Raw genomic sequence first — 24845 nt, 5'->3', positions numbered from 1 at the left:
TTTACTGATGTTGTGTTCCAACTCTTTAATCTTCAGCTGAGACTCATTGGTTTTCTCTCTCATATGGTTGGCTTCTGTACTCTTACCCTGGAATACACGCACACACAGACACAGACACACACACACACACACACACACACACACACACACACACACACACACACACACACACGCTTTGTTGGCATGGAACATGAAATGATATTGTCAAAGTAGCTCATAAGAGTTGGTAGAAATGAGATATTTTTTGAAAATGGCTAAGAGGCTACAATAATCTCTCATGGACAGATGCACATAACGACTGGTATCGTGGCGTCTCTAGGGCCCTAGAACATTTTCTCCATTTTGTTTTTCCAGGTTTCAGTTTTTTGTTCTTCATGTTTTCACTCAAAATCACACTTTTAAGTCCACAACAATGTTTAAAACCACATCAGGAGACTACTTGAGGTCTGGGGAAAAAAAATCTTAAAAAATGTTGGGTGTAGGATAGCGTTTAATTCAGTTGTAGATACTATGGATGTAACAATTCGCCGATACCCATCGGTCCTGTGATTCAAATGTTTAAGATACAGTTGGTCCGCAGGACCCCAAACCGATCCATATGTAGCACGCGTCGGTCAGAAAATCCATTCAAAACGTTAAGAATGGTTCAAACATTTTTTTTTGCATAAATGACTTTCTATCTTCTGAAAACACCTCTCATCTTTTGTGACAACCGACGCGTCCTCTCCTTCAGTGTCGGACTGAGCATGAATCGGCGCTGACAGTCATTGATCTACAAGTCATTTTCATGCCGAACAACAAGATCAATAGTTTTGCACGCTGAACGAGCAGTAAAGGCATATTCTCTTGCACATCTGCGCGCACTTTCAGCATTCAAATGCTTGTAAAATGGCTTGCACAATATTAGGCTTTATTAGTTGAGTGACAACTAGGACTGATCCCATTTAGTCGACCGGCTGATTGTTTGGTCAATAGGCTGTTGGTTGACAGAGATGTATTTAGTTTAGCAGTCGCAAATGTATTTAAAAAAGATTATGGGGCACAAGACACCAGTCTGATTGGCTCCTGTCTGAGTGGACTGATCCATTGTGGAGGCCGTGGGGACACCGGTCTGATTGGCTCCTGTCTGAGTGGACTGATCCATTGTGGAGGCCGTGGGGACACCGGTCTGATTGGCTCCTGTCTGAGTGGACTGATCCATTGTGGAGGCCGTGGGGACACCTGTCTGATTGGCTCCTGTCTGAGTGGACTGATCCATTGTGGAGGCCGTGGGGATGGCACAGTCCATCACTCTAAGACGTGCTACTGAAATAGTATATGGTAATATTATTTTATAACAAATGCACTTTCTCCTGCGTTGTAATAGTGGTCGTTGTCTGCGGTTCTGAAACTATCTTTAGTGTGCCATGGAGTTGGCACCTTGTCCTATGTTGCTATGTGCATAATGAGTCCACTAACAAGGAACTTTATTCAGGTACAGACTTTTCATCACTGATCATTTGGACAAATCACGACTTTGCAGTGTGCTCCCACTTTTTGAACTTGGGAAGGAGAGGGGAAATCTGGGCCATGAACTTGGGAAGGAGAGGGGACATCTGGGCCATGAACTTGGGAAGGAGAGGGGACATCTGGGCCATGAACTTGGGAAGCAGAGGGGACATCTGGGCCATGAACTTGCAGAGAGTTTTTTTTGTTTGGGGGGGGGGGGGGGGGAGACTTCATCTCCTTAGTATCTTTTCTCCTACAGCTCCACCAGAACTTAATCCAGCATCGGATGCAATTATGAAGGATGTTAGTTCTGAGTTTCCGAGACGGTTTCAACGACAACATTATTATAATGATAATGAGCAACATGGTAATAACACCATCAGTACTATTGATAATAATGTAGTCAAACATACCTTGATCTCTTTGTCCTGAGCTACGATCACCTCTTTCTGTCTAGTCAACTCCTCCTGGGCTTTACGCACCGACTCCTGGAGAGAGGAGGGGAGGAGGAGAAAGGAGGGAGGGAGATTGAGGAAGGAGAGAGAGAATGAAGGGGGGAGGAGGGGAGAGGGGGATTACACCAACACTCGGGTCAGGTTATTGATTACGTCAAACACTCGGGTCAGGCTATTGATTACGTCAAACACTCGGGTCAGGTTATTGATTACGTCAAACACTCGGGTCAGGCTATTGATTACGTCAAACACTCGGGTCAGGCTATTGATTACGTCAAACACTCGGGTCAGGCTATTGATTACGTCAAACACTCGGGTCAGGTTATTGATTACGTCAAACACTCGGGTCAGGCTATTGATTACATCAAACACTCGGGTCAGGCTATTGATTACGTCAAACACTCGGGTCAGGTTATTGATTACGTCAAACACTCGGGTCAGGCTATTGATTACGTCAAACACTCGGGTCAGGCTATTGATTACGTCAAACACTCGGGTCAGGCTATTGATTACGTCAAACACTCGGGTCAGGCTATTGATTACGTCAAGGACATTTCACAGTAATTTTACCATGATCTAAATGTAACAATACCTTGTTCTGTGCTACGGTGGTAGACATGTTGTCTATCTGTTCCTGGATAGACTTCATGGCTTCATCTACTGCCAGTATCTGTTGTTCATAGCCAGCCTGCTCTCTCTTCAACTCCTCCAACTCTAGGACCAGGGACTCAGCCTCCTATACACACACACACACACACACACACACACACACGAGGGTCTTTAACGTTCATGTCAATCTAAAGTGCAGCCCATACTCTTGTTTGTACACTGGGATAACATAACCGGGTTATTGCTGGGATAATGTAACCAGGTTATTGCTGGGATAATGTAACCAGGTTATTGTGCTGGTGTCTTTGGTTTTGGGGGCCAGTTGGCACAGAATTCAAAATGTGTTTATGTATGCGTGAGAGAGTGAACGTCTGACTCCACCTGTTGTCTCTCCTTGAGTTTCTTACTGAACGCATCAGCCTTGGTTTTAGCGGAGTTTAGTTTCTGTTGAGCAGCTTTCAGTTCCTTCTCTCTCTCTGCCTCCGCATTCTTCATCTTGTTCTCCAACACCTGGTGGTCAAGTCAAGGTTTAACAACACAATATCAACAAAGCCAGGATAGTGGGTTCCGTTCCCGAGACCATCCATATGTAAAAAAAGAATCTATGCACGGATGACTAAAAGTCGCTTTATATGGGCGCCAGGTAGCCTAGTGCTTCAGAGCATTGGGCACGTAACCGAAAGGACGCTGGTTCAAATACCCGAGCCGACAAGGTAAAACAAATCTGTCGATGTGCCCTTGAGCAAAGGTACTTAACCCGAATTAAACCCTGTAAAAATAAAAAGTGTCTGCTAAATGGCATATATTATCACAGCGTAGGGTTGCAAAATTCTGGTAGCTTTTCCAAAATTCCCTGGTTTTCCAGAAATCCTAGTTGGAGGATTTCCAGATATGACCCATGACATTAAAGTCACGACGTGATCCTGAATGAAGACCACGGGTAGGTCCAGATATGACCCATGGGGATAATAAGTCATGACGTGATCCTGAATGAAGACTACGGGTAGGTCCAGATATTACCCATGACGTTAAAGTCACGACGTGATCCAGAATGAAGACCCCGGGTAGGTCCAGATATTACCCATGACATTAAAGTCACGACGTGATCCTGAATGAAGACCACGGGTAGGTCCAGATATTACCCATGACATTAAAGTCACGACGTGATCCTGAATGAAGACCACGGGTAGGTCCAGATATGACCCATGGGGATAATAAGTCATGACGTGATCCTGAATGAAGACTACGGGTAGGTCCAGATATTACCCATGACGTTAAAGTCACGACGTGATCCAGAATGAAGACCCCGGGTAGGTCCAGATATTACCCATGACATTAAAGTCACGACGTGATCCTGAATGAAGACCACGGGTAGGTCCAGATATTACCCATGACATTAAAGTCACGACGTGATCCTGAATGAAGACCACGGGTAGGTCCAGATATGACCCATGGGGATAATAAGTCATGATGTGATCCTGAATGAAGACCCCGGGTAGGTCCAGATATTACCCATGACGTTAAAGTCATGACGTGATCCTGAATGAAGACCCCGGGTAGGTCCAGATATTACCCATGACGTGATCCTGAATGAAGACCCCGGGTAGGTCCAGATATTACCCATGGGGATAATAAGTCATGATGTGATCCTGAATGAAGACCCCGGGTAGGTCCAGATATTACCCATGACGTGATCCTGAATGAAGACCCCGGGTAGGTCCAGATATTACCCATGGGGATAATAAGTCATGATGTGATCTTACCTTGTACTTCTCCTCTGCCTTCTTCTGGACCTCCTTACTGCTGCGCAGGGTCTCCTCACACTCCTCTGACACACACACACACACACACAGACACACACACAGACACACACAGACACACACAGACACACACAGACACACACACACACAGACAGACAGACAGACAGACAGACACACACACACACACACACAGACGTTTCCAGCCACAGTTTTTATGCGAGTAAAGTCATACCGTATTTTTAAAAAAATCACGACAGCTGTGATGGAAACAGGACGTTTCGGTACAGTTTTCTAAATGCCGACAGATAATTTGTTCGTATCGACATGGTGGGATCTTTTTGTGTTGGTAAAATTAATTATGCAAGAAATGGAGTTGGAAACGCATGTGTGTGCAAATATTGATCCAGGCTAATAAATAAACATAATAACCATCATATCAAACTAAACATGGAGTCACGTTATGACATGGTGTGTGCTCCCTCCCACTACGACTCGGGAAAGCATGCAGTTTATTAGAGATGAGTTATGATGAACTTCACAGGGTGGTGAAAGTGAAAGGTGATGAGCTTGACGCTCCTTTCCAATGTCTATAGAGCAGGGTTCTTCAATTCCGGTCCTGGAGGGCCGAAACACCTCTGTTTTTCATCCTCTCCTTCTAATCAGGGGCTAATTCAGACCTGGGACACCAGGTGAGTGCAATTAACTACCAGGTAGAAATAAAAAACAGAAGTGTGTTTCGGCCCTCCAGGACCGGAATTGAAGAACCCTGATCTAGCGTTTAACAAAGTACAATGTTTCAAAGTGCACTGAAAACAAACGTTTAAGTTGCCAAGTTATCATATTTCCTGCCCACTAAACACGTGGAATGTGCAAAACAATACATTGTTTAAATCATTTAGAAATATGCGGTGGGAAAACCACCTGTCGATGTCCATGACAAGAAGGTGATGAGAATTGAACGTAAATAGTTCCAAACTCTTTGGTTCAAGGCCTGTCCCATCTTAGGAAATATGTTGCTCTATGAAAATGTTGTACGTGGACTCACCGATGGTCCTGCGCAGCATCTCCAGCTCCTCCTGTTGCTTATGGAAGGAGCTCTGTTGGAGTTTAGCCTGGAGAATATCTAACTCTTCTGTCTTCATGTCTAACTGTTGCTTTAACAAACGATACCTAGAGAGAGAGAGGGGGGGGGGGAGGGAGAGAGGGAGGGGGGGGAGAGGAGGGAGGGGGGGGGGGGAGAGGAGGGAGGGGGGGGGGGGGGGGAGAGAGGAGGGAGGGGGGGGGGGGAGAGGAGGGAGGGGGGGAGAGAGAGGAGGGAGGGGGGGGGGGGGGAGAGAGAGGAGGGAGGGGGGGGAGAGAGAGAGGAGGGAGGGGGGAGAGAGAGAGGGAGAGAGGAGGGGGGGAGAGAGGGAGAGAGGAGGGGGGAGAGAGAGAGGGAGAGAGGAGGGGGGAGAGAGGGAGAGAGGAATATATAGAGAAATGAATAAATATTGAGTTAGCTGAACTCCCAAAGCTGCGTAGTAAATGTTCCAGGGCCCACACCTCTCAGCGGTCCCCTTCAGACCAGACAGTTCTTTGTCCAGATTCTGTAGCTCCGTCTCTGTGGCCGACAGACTGTCCTGAACCTCTCTCAGCTCCTGGAGACTGGACAACACTGAGGCTGACTGGGAACGGGCTCCTACAGGGAGACAGAAAATAAACCAGACATTAGAGGAGGAAAGGAGGGACACACACAACCATAAGACTGGACAACACAGAGACAGACTGACTCCTAGAGAGAGAGAGACACACAACCTTAAGACTGGACAACACAGAGACAGACTGACTCCTAGAGAGAGAGAGACACACAACCATAAGACTGGACAACACAGAGACAGACTGACTCCTAGAGAGAGAGACACACAACCTTAAGACTGGACAACACAGAGACAGACTGACTCCTAGAGGGAGAGACACACAACCTTAAGACTGGACAACACAGAGACAGACTGACTCCTAGAGAGAGAGAGACACACAACCATAAGACTGGACAACACAGAGACAGACTGACTCCTAGAGAGAGAGAGACACACAACCATAAGACTGGACAACACAGAGACAGACTGACTCCTAGAGGGAGAGACACACAACCTTAAGACTGGACAACACAGAGACAGACTGACTCCTAGAGAGAGAGAGAGACACACAACCTTAAGACTGGACAACACAGAGACAGACTGACTCCTAGAGAGAGAGAGACACACAACCTTAAGACTGGACAACACAGAGACAGACTGACTCCTAGAGAGAGAGAGACACACAACCATAAGACTGGACAACACAGACTGACTCCTAGAGAGAGAGACACACAACCTTAAGACTGGACAACACAGAGACAGACTGACTCCTAGAGAGAGAGAGGCACACAACCATAAGACTGGACAACACAGAGACAGACTGACTCCTAGAGGGAGAGACACAACCTTAAGACTGGACAACACAGAGACAGACTGACTCCTAGAGGGAGAGAGACACACAACCTTAAGACTGGACAACACAGAGACAGACTGACTCCTAGAGGGAGAGAGACACACAACCATAAGACTGGACAACACAGAGACAGACTGACTCCTAGAGGGGGAGAGACACACAACCTTAAGACTGGACAACACAGAGACAGACTGACTCCTAGAGAGAGAGAGACACACAACCTTAAGACTGGACAACACAGAGACAGACTGACTCCTAGAGGGAGAGAGACACACAACCTTAAGACTGGACAACACAGAGACAGACTGACTCCTAGAGAGAGAGAGACACACAACCTTAAGACTGGACAACACAGAGACAGACTGACTCCTAGAGGGAGAGACACACAACCTTAAGACTGGACAACACAGAGACAGACTGACTCCTAGAGAGAGAGAGACACACAACCTTAAGACTGGACAACACAGAGACAGACTGACTCCTAGAGAGAGAGAGACACAACCTTAAGACTGGACAACACAGAGACAGACTGACTCCTAGAGAGAGAGAGACGAGCGGAGAGGCGGTGAGAGGGGTGAAGAGGAGAGCAGAGGGGTGAAGAGGAGAGGAGTGAAGAGGAGAGGAGAGGGGTGAAGAGGAGAGGAGTGAAGAGGAGAGGGGTGAAGAGGAGAGGAGAGGGGTGAAGAGGAGAGGGGTGAAGAGGAGGGGAGAGAAAATAAATGAAGCAGCAGCGACGGTCATCATCATCATCATCTAAGAGGTGTTTCAGTCCGTGTGCCTCACCTCCACTCAGTGTCCCCTGAGGATCGAAGACGTCTCCCCCCAGAGTAACAGTCTTGGTCATGACTCGCTTGTCGAAGGCCACTCGCTTGGCGTTGTCCAAAGTGTCACATACCAACGTCGAACCAAACACATACTCCATGGCCTTCCTCAGGTCTGCCTCATAGCCAACCAGAGACAGAGCTGTATGGACGTTGTTCTCCCCTACCTGGAGATGGAGGGAGAGAGGGAGGGGGGCTCGTAACCAACCAAAGTTGGTATTGAGAAAGTCTGGCAGAGATCTTGTGGAGTGTGGGAGGGTGTAAGGTGTGTGTGGGTGGGTGTAAGGTGTGGGTGTGTGGGTGGGTGTGTGGGTGGGTGTAAGGTGTGGGTGGGTGGGTGTAAGGTGTGTGTGGGTGGGTGTAAGGTGTGGGTGTGGGTGGGTGGGAGGGTGTAAGGTGTGTGTGTGGGTGGGTGCGTGGGTGTAAGGTGTGTGTGTGGGTGGGAGGGTGTATGTCTGTCTGTACTCAGTGTATGTTATATCTCACCAGACTCTTGGCTGTGTTGACCACACTGTCATTAAGGGTCCTGGCAGAGATCTTGTTGAGAGGGATGATGGTGTATCTACGCTTCAGCTCTCCTTTCTCTAACAACTTCTTACCTGTCACCTAGAGACACACACACAGAGAGAGAGAGACAGAGAGAGACACAGAGAGAGAGGGACATACACAGAGAGAGAGAGACAGAGAGAGACACAGAGAGAGAGGGACATACACAGAGAGAGAGAGACAGAGAGAGAGACACAGAGAGACAGACACACAGAGAGAGAGAGAGACACACAGAGAGAGAGAGAGAGAGAGAGACACAGAGAGAGAGAGACACACAGAGAGAGAGAGAGAGAGAGAGACACACAGAGAGAGAGAGACAGACAGACACAGAGAGAGAGAGAGAGAGAGAGAGAGAGAGAGAGAGAGTTATGGGAGCTAAGCCCCTCCTCCTTTCACATTCCAGTACAGAACCAGGAACTACAGCTCCTGGACAGAACTATTGTCATGACGACCGTAGCAAACACAATCTTCTTCTCTTCCAGTGAAAGCATCTCACGGTTAGCCTTAATATACTCAAGTGTTCTGCAGTGAATGGATGTCAGACCTGTTGGACACTAACCTCAGTGTCCACCACTACATTGTAGAGTTTGCCCCCAGCCACCACCTCTAGTCCAGTAGAGTAGGACACATCACTGACTGTTATCAGGTTAGCTAGGAGTCCCTTTACTCTGCTACGGTCCCAGCCACGCTCTGGGTCCCTATGGGGGAAGGGAGAGATACAGAGAGAGAGAGAGAGACCGAGGAGAGAGAGAGAGAGAGAGAGAGAGAGACAGAGGAGAGAGAGAGACAGACAGAGAGGAGAGAGAGAGAGAGAGACAGAGGAGAGAGACAGAGAGACAGAGACAGAGAGACGGAGAGAGAGAGAGACGGAGAGAGAGAGAGAGAGAGAGAGAGAGAGAGAGGAAGAGAGAGAGAGAGAGATAGAAAGACAGAGAAAGAAAGAGACAGAGACAGAGATACACAGAGAGAGAGAAACATACAAATTAAATACCTGTACTTATCTTTTCCTACTAGCACGGTGCTGATAACTACTTTAGAGGAAACATGTACTTACTATGACTGAGATATGTGGTTGTCTCACCTAGCTGTCTTAAGATGAATGCACTAACTGAGATATGTGGTTGTCCCACCTAGCTGTCTTAAGATGAATGCACTAACTGAGATATGTGGTGGTCCCACCTAGCTATCTGAAGATGAATGCACTAACTGAGATATGTGGTTGTCCCACCTAGCTATCTGAAGATGAATGCACTAACTGAGATATGTGGTTGTCTCACCTAGCTATCTGAAGATGAATGCACTAACTGAGATATGTGGTTGTCCCACCTAGCTATCTGAAGATGAATGCACTAACTGAGATATGTGGTTGTCTCACCTAGCTATCTGAAGATGAATGCACTAACTGAGATATGTGGTGGTCCCACCTAGCTATCTGAAGATGAATGCCCTAACTGAGATATGTGGTTGTCCCACCTAGCTATCTGAAGATGAATGCACTAACTGAGATATGTGGTGGTCTCACCTAGCTATCTGAAGATGAATGCACTAACTGAGATATGGGGTTGTCCCACCTAGCTATCTGAAGATGAATGCACTAACTGAGATATGTGGTGGTCTCACCTAGCTATCTGAAGATGAATGCACTAACTGAGATATGTGGTTGTCTCACCTAGCTATCTGAAGATGAATGCACTAACTGAGATATGTGGTTGTCCCACCTAGCTATCTGAAGATGAATGCACTAACTGAGATATGTGGTTGTCCCACCTAGCTATCTGAAGATGAATGCCCTAACTGAGATATGTGGTGGTCCCACCTAGCTATCTGAAGATGAATGCACTAACTGAGATATGTGGTTGTCTCACCTAGCTATCTGAAGATGAATGCCCTAACTGAGATATGTGGTTGTCCTACCTAGCTATCTGAAGATGAATGCCCTAACTGAGATATGTGGTTGTCTCACCTAGCTATCTGAAGATGAATGCCCTAACTGAGATATGTGGTTGTCTCACCTAGCTATCTGAAGATGAATGCACTAACTGAGATATGTGGTTGTCTCACCTAGCTATCTGAAGATGAATGCACTAACTGAAATATGTGGTTGTCTCACCTAGCTGTCTGAAGATGAATGCACTAACTGAGATATGTGGTTGTCTCACCTAGCTATCTGAAGATGAATGCACTAACTGAAATATGTGGTTGTCTCACCTAGCTGTCTGAAGATGAATGCACTAACTGAGATATGTGGTTGTCCCACCTAGCTATCTGAAGATGAATGCACTAACTGAGATATGTGGTTGTCTCACCTAGCTGTCTGAAGATGAATGCACTAACTGAGATATGTGGTTGTCTCACCTAGCTATCTGAAGATGAATGCACTAACTGAGATATGTGGTTGTCCCACCTAGCTATCTGAAGATGAATGCACTAACTGAGATATGTGGTTGTCTCACCTAGCTATCTGAAGATGAATGCACTAACTGTACGTCTCTCTGGATAAGAGTGTCTGCTAAATGACTAACATGTTATTGACCCCACACTGTGGTTCATTAGTCTCTCTGAGCTAAATGACTAACATGTTATTGACCCCACACTGCGTACCTGTAGTCGAAGCGCAGGTTAGGGAAGCGGGCCATCAGACTCTCGTAGGTATTTCTGAGGGTGGTGACCTCACGGTTCAGCTGTCTCTTCCTGTCCAGAAGACTCTCCTCCTTCCCATCTGATAAACAACGCATCAGACATCAACACAAGGCTCAACATTTTATAATCAACACAAGCCTCAACATTTGAATCCCTAATTATTGTTGTAAAGCATCCAGCAGGTACAACTCCAATTAAAACAACAAAACATCTGATATGGTCCCATCTTGACAGTTTCCTTTGTGAAAGAATCAGCAAACTGTTACTCTTTCATCTCTTGTTTGGGTATTGCTCCTCCCTCCCTCCTCCTCCTCTACCTTGGTACTGTAGTTTCCCCATATCAGCCTCTAGTTTCTCCCTCCTCCTCCTCTACCTTGGTACTGTAGTTTCCCCATATCAGCCTCTAGTTTCTCCCTCCTCCTCTACCTTGGTACTGTAGTTTCCCCATATCAGCCTCTAGTTTCTCCCTCCTCCTCCTCTACCTTGGTACTGTAGTTTCCCCATATCAGCCTCTAGTTTCTCCCCCCTCCTCCTCTACCTTGGTACTGTAGTTTCCCCATATCAGCCTCTAGTTTCTCCCCCCTCCTCCTCTACCTTGGTACTGTAGTTTCCCCATATCAGCCTCTAGTTTCTCCCCCCTCCTCCTCTACCTTGGTACTGTAGTTTCCCCATATCAGCCTCTAGTTTCTCCCTCCTCCTCTACCTTGGTACTGTAGTTTCCCCATATCAGCCTCTAGTTTCTCCCTCCTCCTCCTCTACCTTGGTACTGTAGTTTCCCCATATCAGCCTCTAGTTTCTCCCTCCTCCTCCTCTACCTTGGTACTGTAGTTTCCCCATATCAGCCTCTAGTTTCTCCCTCCTCCTCCTCCTCTACCTTGGTACTGTAGTTTCCCCATATCAGCCTCTAGTTTCTCCCTCCTCCTCCTCCTCTACCTTGGTACTGTAGTTTCCCCATATCAGCCTCTAGTTTCTCCCCCCTCCTCCTCTACCTTGGTACTGTAGTTTCCCCATATCAGCCTCTAGTTTCTCCCTCCTCCTCCTCTACCTTGGTACTGTAGTTTCCCCATATCAGCCTCTAGTTTCTCCCTCCTCCTCCTCCTCTACCTTGGTACTGTAGTTTCCCCATATCAGCCTCTAGTTTCTCCCTCCTCCTCCTCTACCTTGGTACTGTAGTTTCCCCATATCAGCCTCTAGTTTCTCCCTCCTCCTCCTCCTCTACCTTGGTACTGTAGTTTCCCCATATCAGCCTCTAGTTTCTCCCTCCTCCTCCTCCTCTACCTTGGTACTGTAGTTTCCCCATATCAGCCTCTAGTTTCTCCCTCCTCCTCCTCCTCTACCTTGGTACTGTAGTTTCCCCATATCAGCCTCTAGTTTCTCCCCCCTCCTCCTCTACCTTGGTACTGTAGTTTCCCCATATCAGCCTCTAGTTTCTCCCCCCTCCTCCTCTACCTTGGTACTGTAGTTTCCCCATATCAGCCTCTAGTTTCTCCCTCCTCCTCCTCTACCTTGGTACTGTAGTTTCCCCATATCAGCCTCTAGTTTCTCCCTCCTCCTCCTCCTCTACCTTGGTACTGTAGTTTCCCCATATCAGCCTCTAGTTTCTCCCCCCTCCTCCTCTACCTTGGTACTGTAGTTTCCCCATATCAGCCTCTAGTTTCTCCCCCCTCCTCCTCTACCTTGGTACTGTAGTTTCCCCATATCAGCCTCTAGTTTCTCCCTCCTCCTCCTCCTCTACCTTGGTACTGTAGTTTCCCCATATCAGCCTCTAGTTTCTCCCTCCTCCTCCTCCTCTACCTTGGTACTGTAGTTTCCCCATATCAGCCTCTAGTTTCTCCCTCCTCCTCCTCTACCTTGGTACTGTAGTTTCCCCATATCAGCCTCTAGTTTCTCCCTCCTCCTCTACCTTGGTACTGTAGTTTCCCCATATCAGCCTCTAGTTTCTCCCCCCTCCTCCTCTACCTTGGTACTGTAGTTTCCCCATATCAGCCTCTAGTTTCTCCCCCCTCCTCCTCTACCTTGGTACTGTAGTTTCCCCATATCAGCCTCTAGTTTCTCCCTCCTCCTCCTCTACCTTGGTACTGTAGTTTCCCCATATCAGCCTCTAGTTTCTCCCTCCTCTACCTTGGTACTGTAGTTTCCCCATATCAGCCTCTAGTTTCTCCCTCCTCCTCCTCCTCTACCTTGGTACTGTAGTTTCCCCATATCAGCCTCTAGTTTCTCCCTCCTCCTCCTCCTCTACCTTGGTACTGTAGTTTCCCCATATCAGCCTCTAGTTTCTCCCTCCTCCTCCTCCTCTACCTTGGTACTGTAGTTTCCCCATATCAGCCTCTAGTTTCTCCCCCCTCCTCCTCTACCTTGGTACTGTAGTTTCCCCATATCAGCCTCTAGTTTCTCCCTCCTCCTCCTCCTCTACCTTGGTACTGTAGTTTCCCCATATCAGCCTCTAGTTTCTCCCTCCTCCTCCTCCTCTACCTTGGTACTGTAGTTTCCCCATATCAGCCTCTAGTTTCTCCCTCCTCCTCCTCCTCTACCTTGGTACTGTAGTTTCCCCATATCAGCCTCTAGTTTCTCCCTCCTCTACCTTGGTACTGTAGTTTCCCCATATCAGCCTCTAGTTTCTCCCTCCTCCTCCTCCTCTACCTTGGTACTGTAGTTTCCCCATATCAGCCTCTAGTTTCTCCCCCCTCCTCCTCCTCTACCTTGGTACTGTAGTTTCCCCATATCAGCCTCTAGTTTCTCCCTCCTCTACCTTGGTACTGTAGTTTCCCCATATCAGCCTCTAGTTTCTCCCTCCTCCTCCTCTACCTTGGTACTGTAGTTTCCCCATATCAGCCTCTAGTTTCTCCCTCCTCCTCCTCTACCTTGGTACTGTAGTTTCCCCATATCAGCCTCTAGTTTCTCCCTCCTCCTCCTCCTCTACCTTGGTACTGTAGTTTCCCCATATCAGCCTCTAGTTTCTCCCTCCTCCTCCTCTACCTTGGTACTGTAGTTTCCCCATATCAGCCTCTAGTTTCTCCCTCCTCCTCCTCCTCTACCTTGGTACTGTAGTTTCCCCATATCAGCCTCTAGTTTCTCCCCCCTCCTCCTCTACCTTGGTACTGTAGTTTCCCCATATCAGCCTCTAGTTTCTCCCCCCTCCTCCTCTACCTTGGTACTGTAGTTTCCCCATATCAGCCTCTAGTTTCTCCCTCCTCCTCCTCCTCTACCTTGGTACTGTAGTTTCCCCATATCAGCCTCTAGTTTCTCCCTCCTCCTCCTCCTCTACCTTGGTACTGTAGTTTCCCCATATCAGCCTCTAGTTTCTCCCTCCTCCTCCTCTACCTTGGTACTGTAGTTTCCCCATATCAGCCTCTAGTTTCTCCCTCCTCCTCTACCTTGGTACTGTAGTTTCCCCATATCAGCCTCTAGTTTCTCCCCCTCCTCCTCTACCTTGGTACTGTAGTTTCCCCATATCAGCCTCTAGTTTCTCCCCCCTCCTCCTCTACCTTGGTACTGTAGTTTCCCCATATCAGCCTCTAGTTTCTCCCTCCTCCTCCTCTACCTTGGTACTGTAGTTTCCCCATATCAGCCTCTAGTTTCTCCCTCCTCTACCTTGGTACTGTAGTTTCCCCATATCAGCCTCTAGTTTCTCCCTCCTCCTCCTCCTCTACCTTGGTACTGTAGTTTCCCCATATCAGCCTCTAGTTTCTCCCTCCTCCTCCTCCTCTACCTTGGTACTGTAGTTTCCCCATATCAGCCTCTAGTTTCTCCCTCCTCCTCCTCCTCTACCTTGGTACTGTAGTTTCCCCATATCAGCCTCTAGTTTCTCCCCCTCTCCTCCTCTACCTTGGTACTGTAGTTTCCCCATATCAGCCTCTAGTTTCTCCCTCCTCCTCCTCCTCTACCTTGGTACTGTAGTTTCCCCATATCAGCCTCTAGTTTCTCCCTCCTCCTCCTCCTCTACCTTGGTACTGTAGTTTCCCCATATCAGCCTCTAGTTTCTCCCTCCTCCTCCTCCTCTACCTTGGTACTGTAGTTTCCCCATATCAGCCTCTAGTTTCTCCCTCCTCCTCCTCCTCTACCTTGGTACTGTAGTTTCCCCATATCAGCCTCTAGTTTCTCCCTCCTCTACCTTGGTACTGTAGTTTCCCCATATCAGCCTCTAGTTTCTCCCTCCTCCTCCTCTACCTTGGTACTGTAGTTTCCCCATATCAGCCTCTAGTTTCTCCCTCCTCCTCCTCTACCTTGGTACTGTAGTTTCCCCATATCAGCCTCTAGTTTCTCCCCCCTCCTCCTCTACCTTGGTACTGTAGTTTCCCCATATCAGCCTCTAGTTTCTCCCTCCTCCTCCTCTACCTTGGTACTGTAGTTTCCCCATATCAGCCTCTAGTTTCTCCCTCCTCCTCCTCCTCTACCTTGGTACTGTAGTTTCCCCATATCAGCCTCTAGTTTCTCCCTCCTCCTCCTCTACCTTGGTACTGTAGTTTCCCCATATCAGCCTCTAGTTTCTCCCTCCTCCTCCTCTACCTTGGTACTGTAGTTTCCCCATATCAGCCTCTAGTTTCTCCCTCCTCCTCCTCTACCTTGGTACTGTAGTTTCCCCATATCAGCCTCTAGTTTCTCCCTCCTCCTCCTCCTCTACCTTGGTACTGTAGTTTCCCCATATCAGCCTCTAGTTTCTCCCTCCTCCTCCTCCTCTACCTTGGTACTGTAGTTTCCCCATATCAGCCTCTAGTTTCTCCCTCCTCCTCCTCCTCTACCTTGGTACTGTAGTTTCCCCATATCAGCCTCTAGTTTCTCCCCCCTCCTCCTCCTCTACCTTGGTACTGTAGTTTCCCCATATCAGCCTCTAGTTTCTCCCTCCTCCTCCTCTACCTTGGTACTGTAGTTTCCCCATATCAGCCTCTAGTTTCTCCCTCCTCCTCCTCCTCTACCTTGGTACTGTAGTTTCCCCATATCAGCCTCTAGTTTCTCCCTCCTCCTCCTCCTCTACCTTGGTACTGTAGTTTCCCCATATCAGCCTCTAGTTTCTCCCCCCTCCTCTACCTTGGTACTGTAGTTTCCCCATATCAGCCTCTAGTTTCTCCCTCCTCCTCCTCTACCTTGGTACTGTAGTTTCCCCATATCAGCCTCTAGTTTCTCCTCCCTCCTCCTCCTCTACCTTGGTACTGTAGTTTCCCCATATCAGCCTCTAGTTTCTCCTTGTTCTTCTTGACGGTGTTGAAGGCCTCCTGGTCTTTCTGGTAACCAGAGTCCATCTTCTTCACCTCTGTCTGCTTGGCCTTCAGCTCCTGCTGGGCATGTTTCAGCTTCATCTGGGCCTGAGGAGAACAACCAACAGAAAGAGAGTCAAGTCTTAGAGATACTCATCCAGCACAGCAGGAAACACTTGTATTGAGGCCATCCTCCTCAATTCAGTTTACATTCTTTGAAGGTAGTAGGTCAGATAGAGGTCAGAGGTCACCTGTTGGGCCTGTGTCAGCTTTACTCAGATCGTTCTTACAAATCAATCAATTCTCTGTTTCAAATATGTTTTGTTACAAATCAATCAATCGCTCACCTGTTTGGCCTCAGTGTCAGCTTTACTCATGTCGTTCTTGCAGGTCATCATCTGTCCAGCGAGCGTGGCCTCTTCTCCGTCCTCATTGGTGGACAGCCCTGCGGACACAGCCTTGAAGTGACACTGTGCGGCCTCTAGGGCGGCGCTATCCTTCTGACCTTCCTCCTGTAGGGCAGACAGCTTCTCTGATGCCTTAGATACCTCTCCTTCCTTAACCACTAGCATCTTCTTATCCTGGGGGGGGGGGGAGAGAGAGAGAAAGAGAGAGAGAGAAAGAGATTATCTATTTCACTTATTTTGGCCATGTAAACATATGTTTCCCTGCCAATAAAGCCCTTACATTGAATTGAGATGTAGACAAGACAAGACCCCACCCCATACACCCTCTCTCCACCCCATACACCCCCTAAACCACCCCCATACACCCTCTCACCACCCCATACACCCTCTCTCCACCCCATACACCCTCTCTCCACCCCATACACCCTCTTTCCACCCCATACACCCTCTCTCCACCCCATACACCCTCTCTCCACCCCATACACCCTCTCTCCACCCCATACACCCTCTCTCCACCCCATACACCCTCTCTCCACCCCATACACCCCCTAAACCACCCCCATACACCCTCTCACCACCCCATACACCCTCTCACCACCCCATACACCCTCTCTCCACCCCATACACCCTCTCTCCACCACTACACCCTCTCTCCACCCCTACCCCCTCTCTCCACCCCTACACCCCCTCTCTCCACCCCATACACCCTCTCTCCACCCCTACACACCCTCTCTCCACCCCATACACCCTCTCACCACCCCATACACCCTCTCACCACCCCATACACCCTCTCACCACCCCATACACCCTCTCTCCACCCCATACACCCTCTCTCCACCCCATACACCCTCTCTCCACCCCATACACCCTCTCACCACCCCTACACCCTCTCTCCACCCCATACACCCTCTCTCCACCCCTACACCCTCTCTCCACCCCATACACCCTCTCACCACCCCATACACCCTCTCTCCACCCCATACACCCTCTCTCCACCCCATACACCCTCTCACCACCCCATACACCCTCTCACCACCCCATACACCCTCTCTCCACCACTACACCCTCTCTCCACCCCATACACCCTCTCTCCACCCCTACACCCTCTCACCACCCCATACACCCTCTCTCCACCACTACACCCTCTCTCCACCCCATACACCCTCTCTCCACCCCATACACCCTCTCACCTCCTCCATGGTCTTCACCAGTTCCTTCCTCTTCTTGGTTTCGTCTTTCAGGTTCTGTTTCTTCATGTCCACGGCACTCTGGGCTTTAGCATCCACCCTCTGGACCTCAGACAGAGTCTCCTCTAAACCCTTCAGCACTCCACCAACCTCCTATGGGACAGGAGAGACACACATAGACGTCAGGGCCCACAGACGGCAGGGCACACAGACGGCAGGGCACACAGACGGCAGGGCACACAGACGGCAGGGCACACAGACGTCAGGGCACACAGACGTCAGGGCACACAGACGGCAGGGCACACAGACGGCAGGGCACACAGAACATATGTAATAACCTCTAAGCTAAATGTTAGAAATATTATAGTCCATCCAATGAGATTGAACAGTTGCAGATAGAAATGTGTCACATAGAACTGCCATTACTCTTCATTCACATTAGAGAAGTGGTGCCCATCAATGTGCTATGTTATCTGCAACATGTTTCTGCTCCAATGCTCCCAGAGTGGATTAATAAAATTGTATTGAATTGAATATAGCATGTCATTACTTGGTCCCTCTTCTTCTGCAGTTCCTGTATCTGAGCGGAGAGCTCCTGGACCTTGTGTTCGTTGTCCGCCATGTTGGCCTGCAGCTGAGTGATGGAGTCCTGCATTACCTTCAGGTCCTCCGCTGACTTCACCTGCGATTTAAATCAAGAAAACTTTATTAACAACAATTCCATTAAACTTCACCTGTAAAATTCAATCACATTCCATTCTATTTAATTACATTCAATTCACTTTGTTATTCATCCCCAACGGACATTGCTGGGCATACAAGGAGACCCCAGAGCAACATGACAAGACCCCAGAGCAACATGACAAGAGAAGACAGCAGAGCAACATGACAAGACAGCAGAGCAACATGACGAGAGAAGACAGCAGAGCAACGTGACAAGAGAAGACAGCAGAGCAACGTGACAAGAGAAGACAGCAGAGCAACATGACAAGACCCCAGAGCAACATGACGAGAGAAGACAGCAGAGCAACATGACAAGACCCCAGAGCAACATGACGAGAGAAGACAGCAGAGCAACATGACAAGAGAAGACAGCAGAGCAACATGACAAGAGAAGACAGCAGAGCAACATGACAAGAGAAGACAGCAGAGCAACGTGACAAGAGAAGACAGCAGAGCAACATGACAAGAGAAGACAGCAGAGCAACATGACAAGACAGCAGAGCAACATGACAAGAGAAGACAGCAGAGCAACATGACAAGAGAAGACACCATATAAAACATGAGGTCATATTCAACACAGGACCTTCAGTGAGAGTGAGTGAGTGTGAGAGTGTGTGTGTGTGTGTGTGAGAGTGAGTGTGTGAGAGTGAGTGTGTGTGAGTGTGAGAGTGAGTGTGTGTGAGAGTGAGTGTGAGTGTGTGTGAGAGTGAGTGTGTGAGAGTGAGTGTGTGTGAGAGTGAGTGTGTGTGAGAGTGAGTGAGTGTGTGAGAGTGAGTGTGTGTGTGAGAGTGAGTGTGTGTGTGTGAGAGTGAGTGTGTGAGTGTGTGTGAGAGTGAGTGTGTGTGAGAGTGAGTGAGTGTGAGAGTGAGTGTGTGTGAGAGTGAGTGAGTGTGAGAGTGTGTGTGTGTGAGAGTGAGTGTGTGTGAGAGTGAGTGTGTGTGAGAGTGAGTGAGTGTGAGAGTGAGTGTGTGTGAGAGTGAGTGTGTGAGAGTGAGTGTGTGTGAGAGTGAGTGTGTGTGTGTGTGTGAGAGTGAGTGTGTGAGTGTGAGAGTGAGTGTGTGTGAGAGTGAGTGAGTGTGAGAGTGTGTGTGTGTGAGAGTGTGAGTGTGTGTGAGAGTGAGTGTGTGTGAGAGTGTGTGTGTGTGAGAGTGAGTGTGTGTGAGAGTGAGTGAGTGTGAGAGTGAATGTGTGTGAGAGTGAGTGAGTGTGAGAGTGTGTGTGTGTGAGAGTGAGTGTGTGTGAGAGTGCGTGTGTGTGAGAGTGAGTGTGTGTGAGTGAGTGTGTGTGAGTGAGTGTGTGTGTGTGTGAGAGTGAGTACCTTGGACTCCTCTGCACAGACAAACAACCAGGCCACGTACAGACGACTCAGGTGTTCTATCTCTCTCATCAACTTCTGGTACTCCAGGTAGGAAGACCGCTCCTACAGAGGACGGAGGGAGGGAGAGATGGAGGGAGAGAGAGAGGGAGGGAGAGATGGAGGGAGAGAGAATAGAAGATGGTTATGTAGGGGATACATTTACATTTAGTCATTTAGCAGACGCTCTTATCCAGAGCCACTTACAGTAATGAGTGCAAACATTTTCATTCGTACTGATCCCCCGTGGGATTCGAACCCACAACCCTGGCGTTACGAGTGCCATGCTCTACCAACTGAGCCACGTGGGATAGATGGAGGGACAGTGAGGAAAAAAGGAATGTCTACTTGGTGGAGGGGAGGGGGCTTATTCCAGGGCCACACTCATGATGAGGGGACAAGGATCTCAACATCGCCGAAGCAGATAGAAATGTCTTGTATTGAGCTGACATGATGATCCCCTATTCTACAAAACATATCTTAAAATGTGAGTTCCTACCTCCTTCAGCTTCTGCATGGTAGGAGTGATCTCTTCATTAAGGATCTGAACACAACACAACCAAACACAAAATTAGTCCAATCCGACCAATATCCAAGGCACCATTTTTGATAGTAAGAGCTATGTCCATTTCCCAATCCTGGGGACCCCAAGAGGTGCATATATTTTTGTGTCCAAGCACTAACACACTAGATTCAACTGAAGGTGTGATTGGTTGAACCTAGTTTGCTAGAGAAAAAAACCAAAACCGTGCACCCCTTTGTGTCCCCAGGACCAGGAAACACCGAGCTAAGTTATCACAGACCGTACCGTCTGTATCTCTTTGAGTTTGGCTTCTTTCTTCTCGATGGTTTTCTGGGCGCTAATCTTTTTACACTCATACATCCTGGTTCCTGCTGCCTCCTCTATCATGGCTAGGATCTATGGAGGAGAGAGGAGGAGGAGAGAGGAGATTTATGGAGGAGGAGTAGAGGGGAGGGTTAGAGAGGAGATTTATAGAGGAGGAGTAGAGAGGAGGGTTAGAGAGGAGATTTATGGAGGAGAGAGGAGGAGTAGAGAGGAGGGTTAGAAAGGAGACAGGAGGAGTAGAGAGGAGGGTTAGAGAGGAGATAGGAGGAGTAGAGAGGAGGGTTAGAGAGGAGATAGGAGGGTTAGAGAGGAGATAGGAGGAGTAGAGAGGAGGGTTAGAGAGGAGATAGGAGGGTTAGAGAGGAGATAGGAGGAGTAGAGAGGAGGGTTAGAGAGGAGATAGGAGGAGTAGAGAGGAGGGTTAGAGAGGAGATAGGAGGGTTAGAGAGGAGATAGGAGGAGTAGAGAGGAGATAGGAGGAGTAGAGAGGAGATAGGAGGAGTAGAGAGGAGGGTTAGAGAGGAGATAGGAGGGTTAGAGAGGAGATAGGAGGAGTAGAGAGGAGGGTTAGAGAGGAGATAGGAGGAGTAGAGAGGAGGGTTAGAGAGGAGATAGGAGGAGTAGAGAGGAGGGTTAGAGAGGAGATAGGAGGAGTAGAGAGGAGGGTTAGAGAGGAGATAGGAGGAGTAGAGAGGAGGGTTAGAGAGGAGATAGGAGGAGTAGAGAGGAGGGTTAGAGAGATTTTATAGAGGAGGGCAAAGGAATGTTTGTGTGTCCGTCTTTCTCCAGGAGGTGTGTGTGGAGTGGAGTGTCTCTACGGAAGCTTCAAGAAGCTACAAGACTTCATGATTCAACAGTGTGTGTGTGTGTGTGTGTGTGTGTGTGTGTGTGTGTGTGTGTAGACTTACCTCAGGCGGTTTCATGTTCAGAACCTTGGTGATTCTCCCCTGAAATATTGTAAAGAGAAATATATAAATATATAAAATAAATATTCAAGTCATTTATAAAACTTGTGGCGCCACAGTTCGATTCCTCTTAGACCTATAAGCAGAAGCTCCTTATCAACAAGTGGAACAACATTCAGGGGCGTATTCTCTAGAAACCAAACGGAACCTGAATTTGTCCAATAGAAACTCTTGTTCGTCGCAAAAACGATTCGCTACGGTGTGCGGCTAATGAACACAACAACTCAGGTACTTCCGGTGTTCAAACACCTACCTGCATGATGAGGAAGTGGGGGTTGTTGACGTTGAGTCCTACAGAGCAGAACAGATCCTGCACCCTGGTGTTGTTGGCATTCACCCCGTTGATCAGGTACTTGTTCCTACCACCTATCACCACCTGGGATTGAAGGATACGGCAAAGTGACACTCCACTCCATCACAGTAAATCACCATAGTAACACTTTAAGAGCATCCTCTACAGTAAATGGCATCGCTTTGAATGGCTATCGGCTAATAATAGCTACTCACCACCTGTGAGTAGAACAAGAGGCTACGGCAAAGTAAGATATATTATTATAGTAAAGGCACCCGTTTGAATGGATCATCATCCTGTAATAAGCAGTCAACACCAGTGTAGTGATTAAGGTGAGAGAAAAAAAAACAGGAGACAGCATGAGACGTCATCATAGTGAAAAGCATTACTAGTTTGAGTGGCTAGTGACAATACAGGATACATCTGAGAAATCAAGTCAGTGGACAGTTAGTGTAGTGATTTGGGAAGGGGAACAGTCAGAGCTGGGACTTGAACCAACGATTATTTTCCAAACCAGACCTAACCTAACGCAGTAGCTACCACATAAGAGGTTCAATCAGACCACTCGACAGAAGTTGTAGTTAGCTAGTAGTATCCCCTGGCTTGGACCAGCTGGTGCAGGGCACACGTTTTTATTCAGAAACATGACTTTTTCCACAAACAGGGATAGAGGCTAGGGGGGAGAAAACAACGTACCTGTCTAGTGACCGTGATTTCGTCGTGGGTCTCGAACCCAAGCGGACTCTGGCTCTTGTTGGAGTTGTCGAATGTTATGGACACCGTGGCTTTGGTGATACCGGCCTGACCGTTCTTGTACACCAAATCCTGGAGATTGGCCGCTCGCACCTGAAAGATAAGTTAAGATCAGATGGAAGTACAGATAGCTAGTTTCTCTACTAACGTTACTGTAACCCTCATTGAACGTGGGCCACGGTAGGTATCAAGTTAACGTTCGCTAGCTAGCTAACTCAACAAGCTAACTTCAAGGAAATGTATTTAGCTCACTGGATAAAAACTGCAACTTCTCTGCGAATTAATGAATAAGTAGCTAGCATATTACCTGAGACAAGTTGGATATCCCCAATAGAAAGCATATCGAGTCGAGAATGTTGGATTTTCCACTCCCGTTGAGTCCCGTGATAGCGTTGAAGAGCGGATCAAATCCGTTGATTTCTGTCCTCTGCGCGTAGGACTTGAACCCTTCTAAGATAATAGATTTGATGTGCATCTTTGCGTTGTCCTTTCCCCCCAAAAAAAACTATTTCCAATGTAATCCTTTTTTCGATATATTGTAATAACGTTTCAAAAAACCACCAGGCTACCCGGAGAGCTAGTGTTGTGGTGCTGTCAACAACAGAAACGCTTTTCGAATTTGGGCGCCAGGCACGCTGCCGCTCTCTGCTCCTGCGCATGCGCCTATCGCACAAATGTTGTTGTAAACCTTTTTTTTTAAACCATTTTATACCCAATCATACCTACTTATTTGATACCTTTTTTTTTATTTTTTTTTAAGTGTTGTAGAATTTTAATAATAGCTGTAAATATTGAACAATGTGTTTTCTTATATTTTTTTTTTTAGATCAGGCAATTTGGTCACAGAGTTTCTAAACACAGAGGCGCAACATCGCGAAAGAGACCGAACAAGACCAGGCCGGGGTTTGAGAAGAGAAGTGAACGATTAGTTGTTCAGCTTCTCGAAATCGAAAGGCACGGGCTAGATTAGAGCCAATGTCTTAAGTAGTTGAACATGTCGTTACTACATCCTCGTGAAAGTGACAAACTGATACGTTTTCATTTTCGTCAAAAACTACTTTATATCGAAGGAGTGCCTTTGCGACGGCTTGCACATGCGCAGTTTGGAGTGAGACGACCATTAGACCCGATGACGTCTTTAGCTAGCCAACGTCGCCATGACATCGCCTACTAGTGTGATCGGGGATTTCTATTGGAGAAGCACTTTCTGCCTATCTTTATACTGTACTGTCTTTGATTTGGTCATCGAAAATAACCGCATGAGATCAGAGTTTGTTAATAATAATAATATAATAATATGCCATTTAGCAGACGCTTTTATCCAAAGCGACTTACAGTCATGCGTGCATACATTTTTTGTGTATGGGTGGTCCCGGGAATGAACCCACTACCTTGGACCACTGTTTGTTGATTGTGTTTTACTGCAGCACAAACTATTGAAGATATTTGGAAGAGAAAAATTATGAAAAACTGATGGAATGACAACATAAGAAGACAAACGCCAAGTTGTTACATTTTATTCAGATTATTAGCTATGATCATTTCACATGCTTAGGGAACAGAAGTTCAGAATCGGAACAAATACAAAAGCCTTACAAGTACACGCAACACAGACACTTAGAAATCTGGAAAGACAATCCATTTTAAATGGTGCATTCTTGATACATGATAGAGTCTATAATTCACACACACACACAAACACTCACATACACACCCACACAGTCTCTCTCTCTCTCTCTCTCTCTCTCTCTCTCTCTCTCTCTCTCTCTCTCTCTCTCTCAGTCCAGAGGTACAGGGCACAAGGACAGACACACCAGGTTAACAGCGTAGAAACATATCTGCATCAGCACCATGCAGTCTCCTCTGTTCAAATATACAGTCGACGGGCTGATGTAGGCCAGGTCATAGTTCACTAGGGTCAAAGGTCGCCCGCAGTGCTTGTCGCTCAGGGCAACCAGGACCCGCGCCATGCAGTACTTGGCTCCGCAGCTGAAGGCTGTCACCGAGCGCACAGTGGAGAAGTGCATCAGGAAACACGGGTCGTCCTATAGGAGGAAAGAAGAGAGGTGAGGTGAGGTCATCAAAGGGGGACTAGAAATAGAAGACGAAGAAGAATTATACAGAGGGTGTCTGTGTCACAGCAAATGTTGCAATGGAACAACTGTTCACCATGCAGTGAGGACAGAATCATGGCAGCCCCTAGAGTCAACACTTAAATGTAAACACTGATGTAATGCAATGTGGAAAATCGGAGAATGATGTTCCTTACCACGTCCGGATCCCGCCCGTCCAGCAGAGTAAGGTCCTGGAGGAGCCAGACTTCCGTCTTCAGGTAGG

The 24845-nt window shown here is 47.8% G+C and overlaps 2 protein-coding genes across 2 annotated transcripts in view; both read right to left on the bottom strand.

The window, feature by feature from the left end:
• Positions 1 to 3: 3 nt before the first annotated feature.
• On the bottom strand, positions 4 to 23148 carry smc2 (structural maintenance of chromosomes 2; the record flags this gene model as incomplete). The annotated part of the gene is made up of 22 exons (XM_084198467.1): positions 22816 to 23148; positions 22452 to 22601; positions 21717 to 21839; positions 21407 to 21445; positions 20460 to 20570; positions 20151 to 20195; positions 19616 to 19717; positions 18125 to 18256; positions 17578 to 17727; positions 16328 to 16561; positions 15929 to 16088; positions 10750 to 10867; positions 8708 to 8846; positions 8089 to 8208; positions 7565 to 7769; positions 5855 to 5990; positions 5358 to 5482; positions 4316 to 4380; positions 2934 to 3062; positions 2536 to 2679; positions 1902 to 1976; positions 4 to 87 (listed from the first exon to the last, which is right to left on the bottom strand). Coding segments are annotated over exons 1-22 (2754 nt in total), but the record flags the coding sequence as incomplete, so codon positions are not given.
• A 1138-nt stretch (positions 23149 to 24286) lies between these two features.
• LOC311124298 (exocyst complex component 1-like) overlaps positions 24287 to 24845 on the bottom strand; it is a gene marked incomplete at both ends in the record, with an annotated part of 1662 nt that continues 1103 nt past the window's right edge. Inside the window, 2 exons of the mRNA XM_084198466.1 lie at positions 24287 to 24553; positions 24778 to 24845. The exon at positions 24778 to 24845 is cut by the window's right edge and continues 156 nt beyond it. Of these exons, the coding sequence (XP_084054592.1) occupies positions 24287 to 24553; positions 24778 to 24845 (335 nt within the window). The remainder of the gene's footprint in view (positions 24554 to 24777) is intronic.

This window comes from Coregonus lavaretus (assembly GCF_964263955.1).
Source record: "Coregonus lavaretus genome assembly, contig: HAP1_SCAFFOLD_5206, whole genome shotgun sequence".
NCBI lineage: Eukaryota > Metazoa > Chordata > Actinopteri > Salmoniformes > Salmonidae > Coregonus > Coregonus lavaretus.
This window is presented reverse-complemented; position numbering and strand designations above follow the sequence as displayed.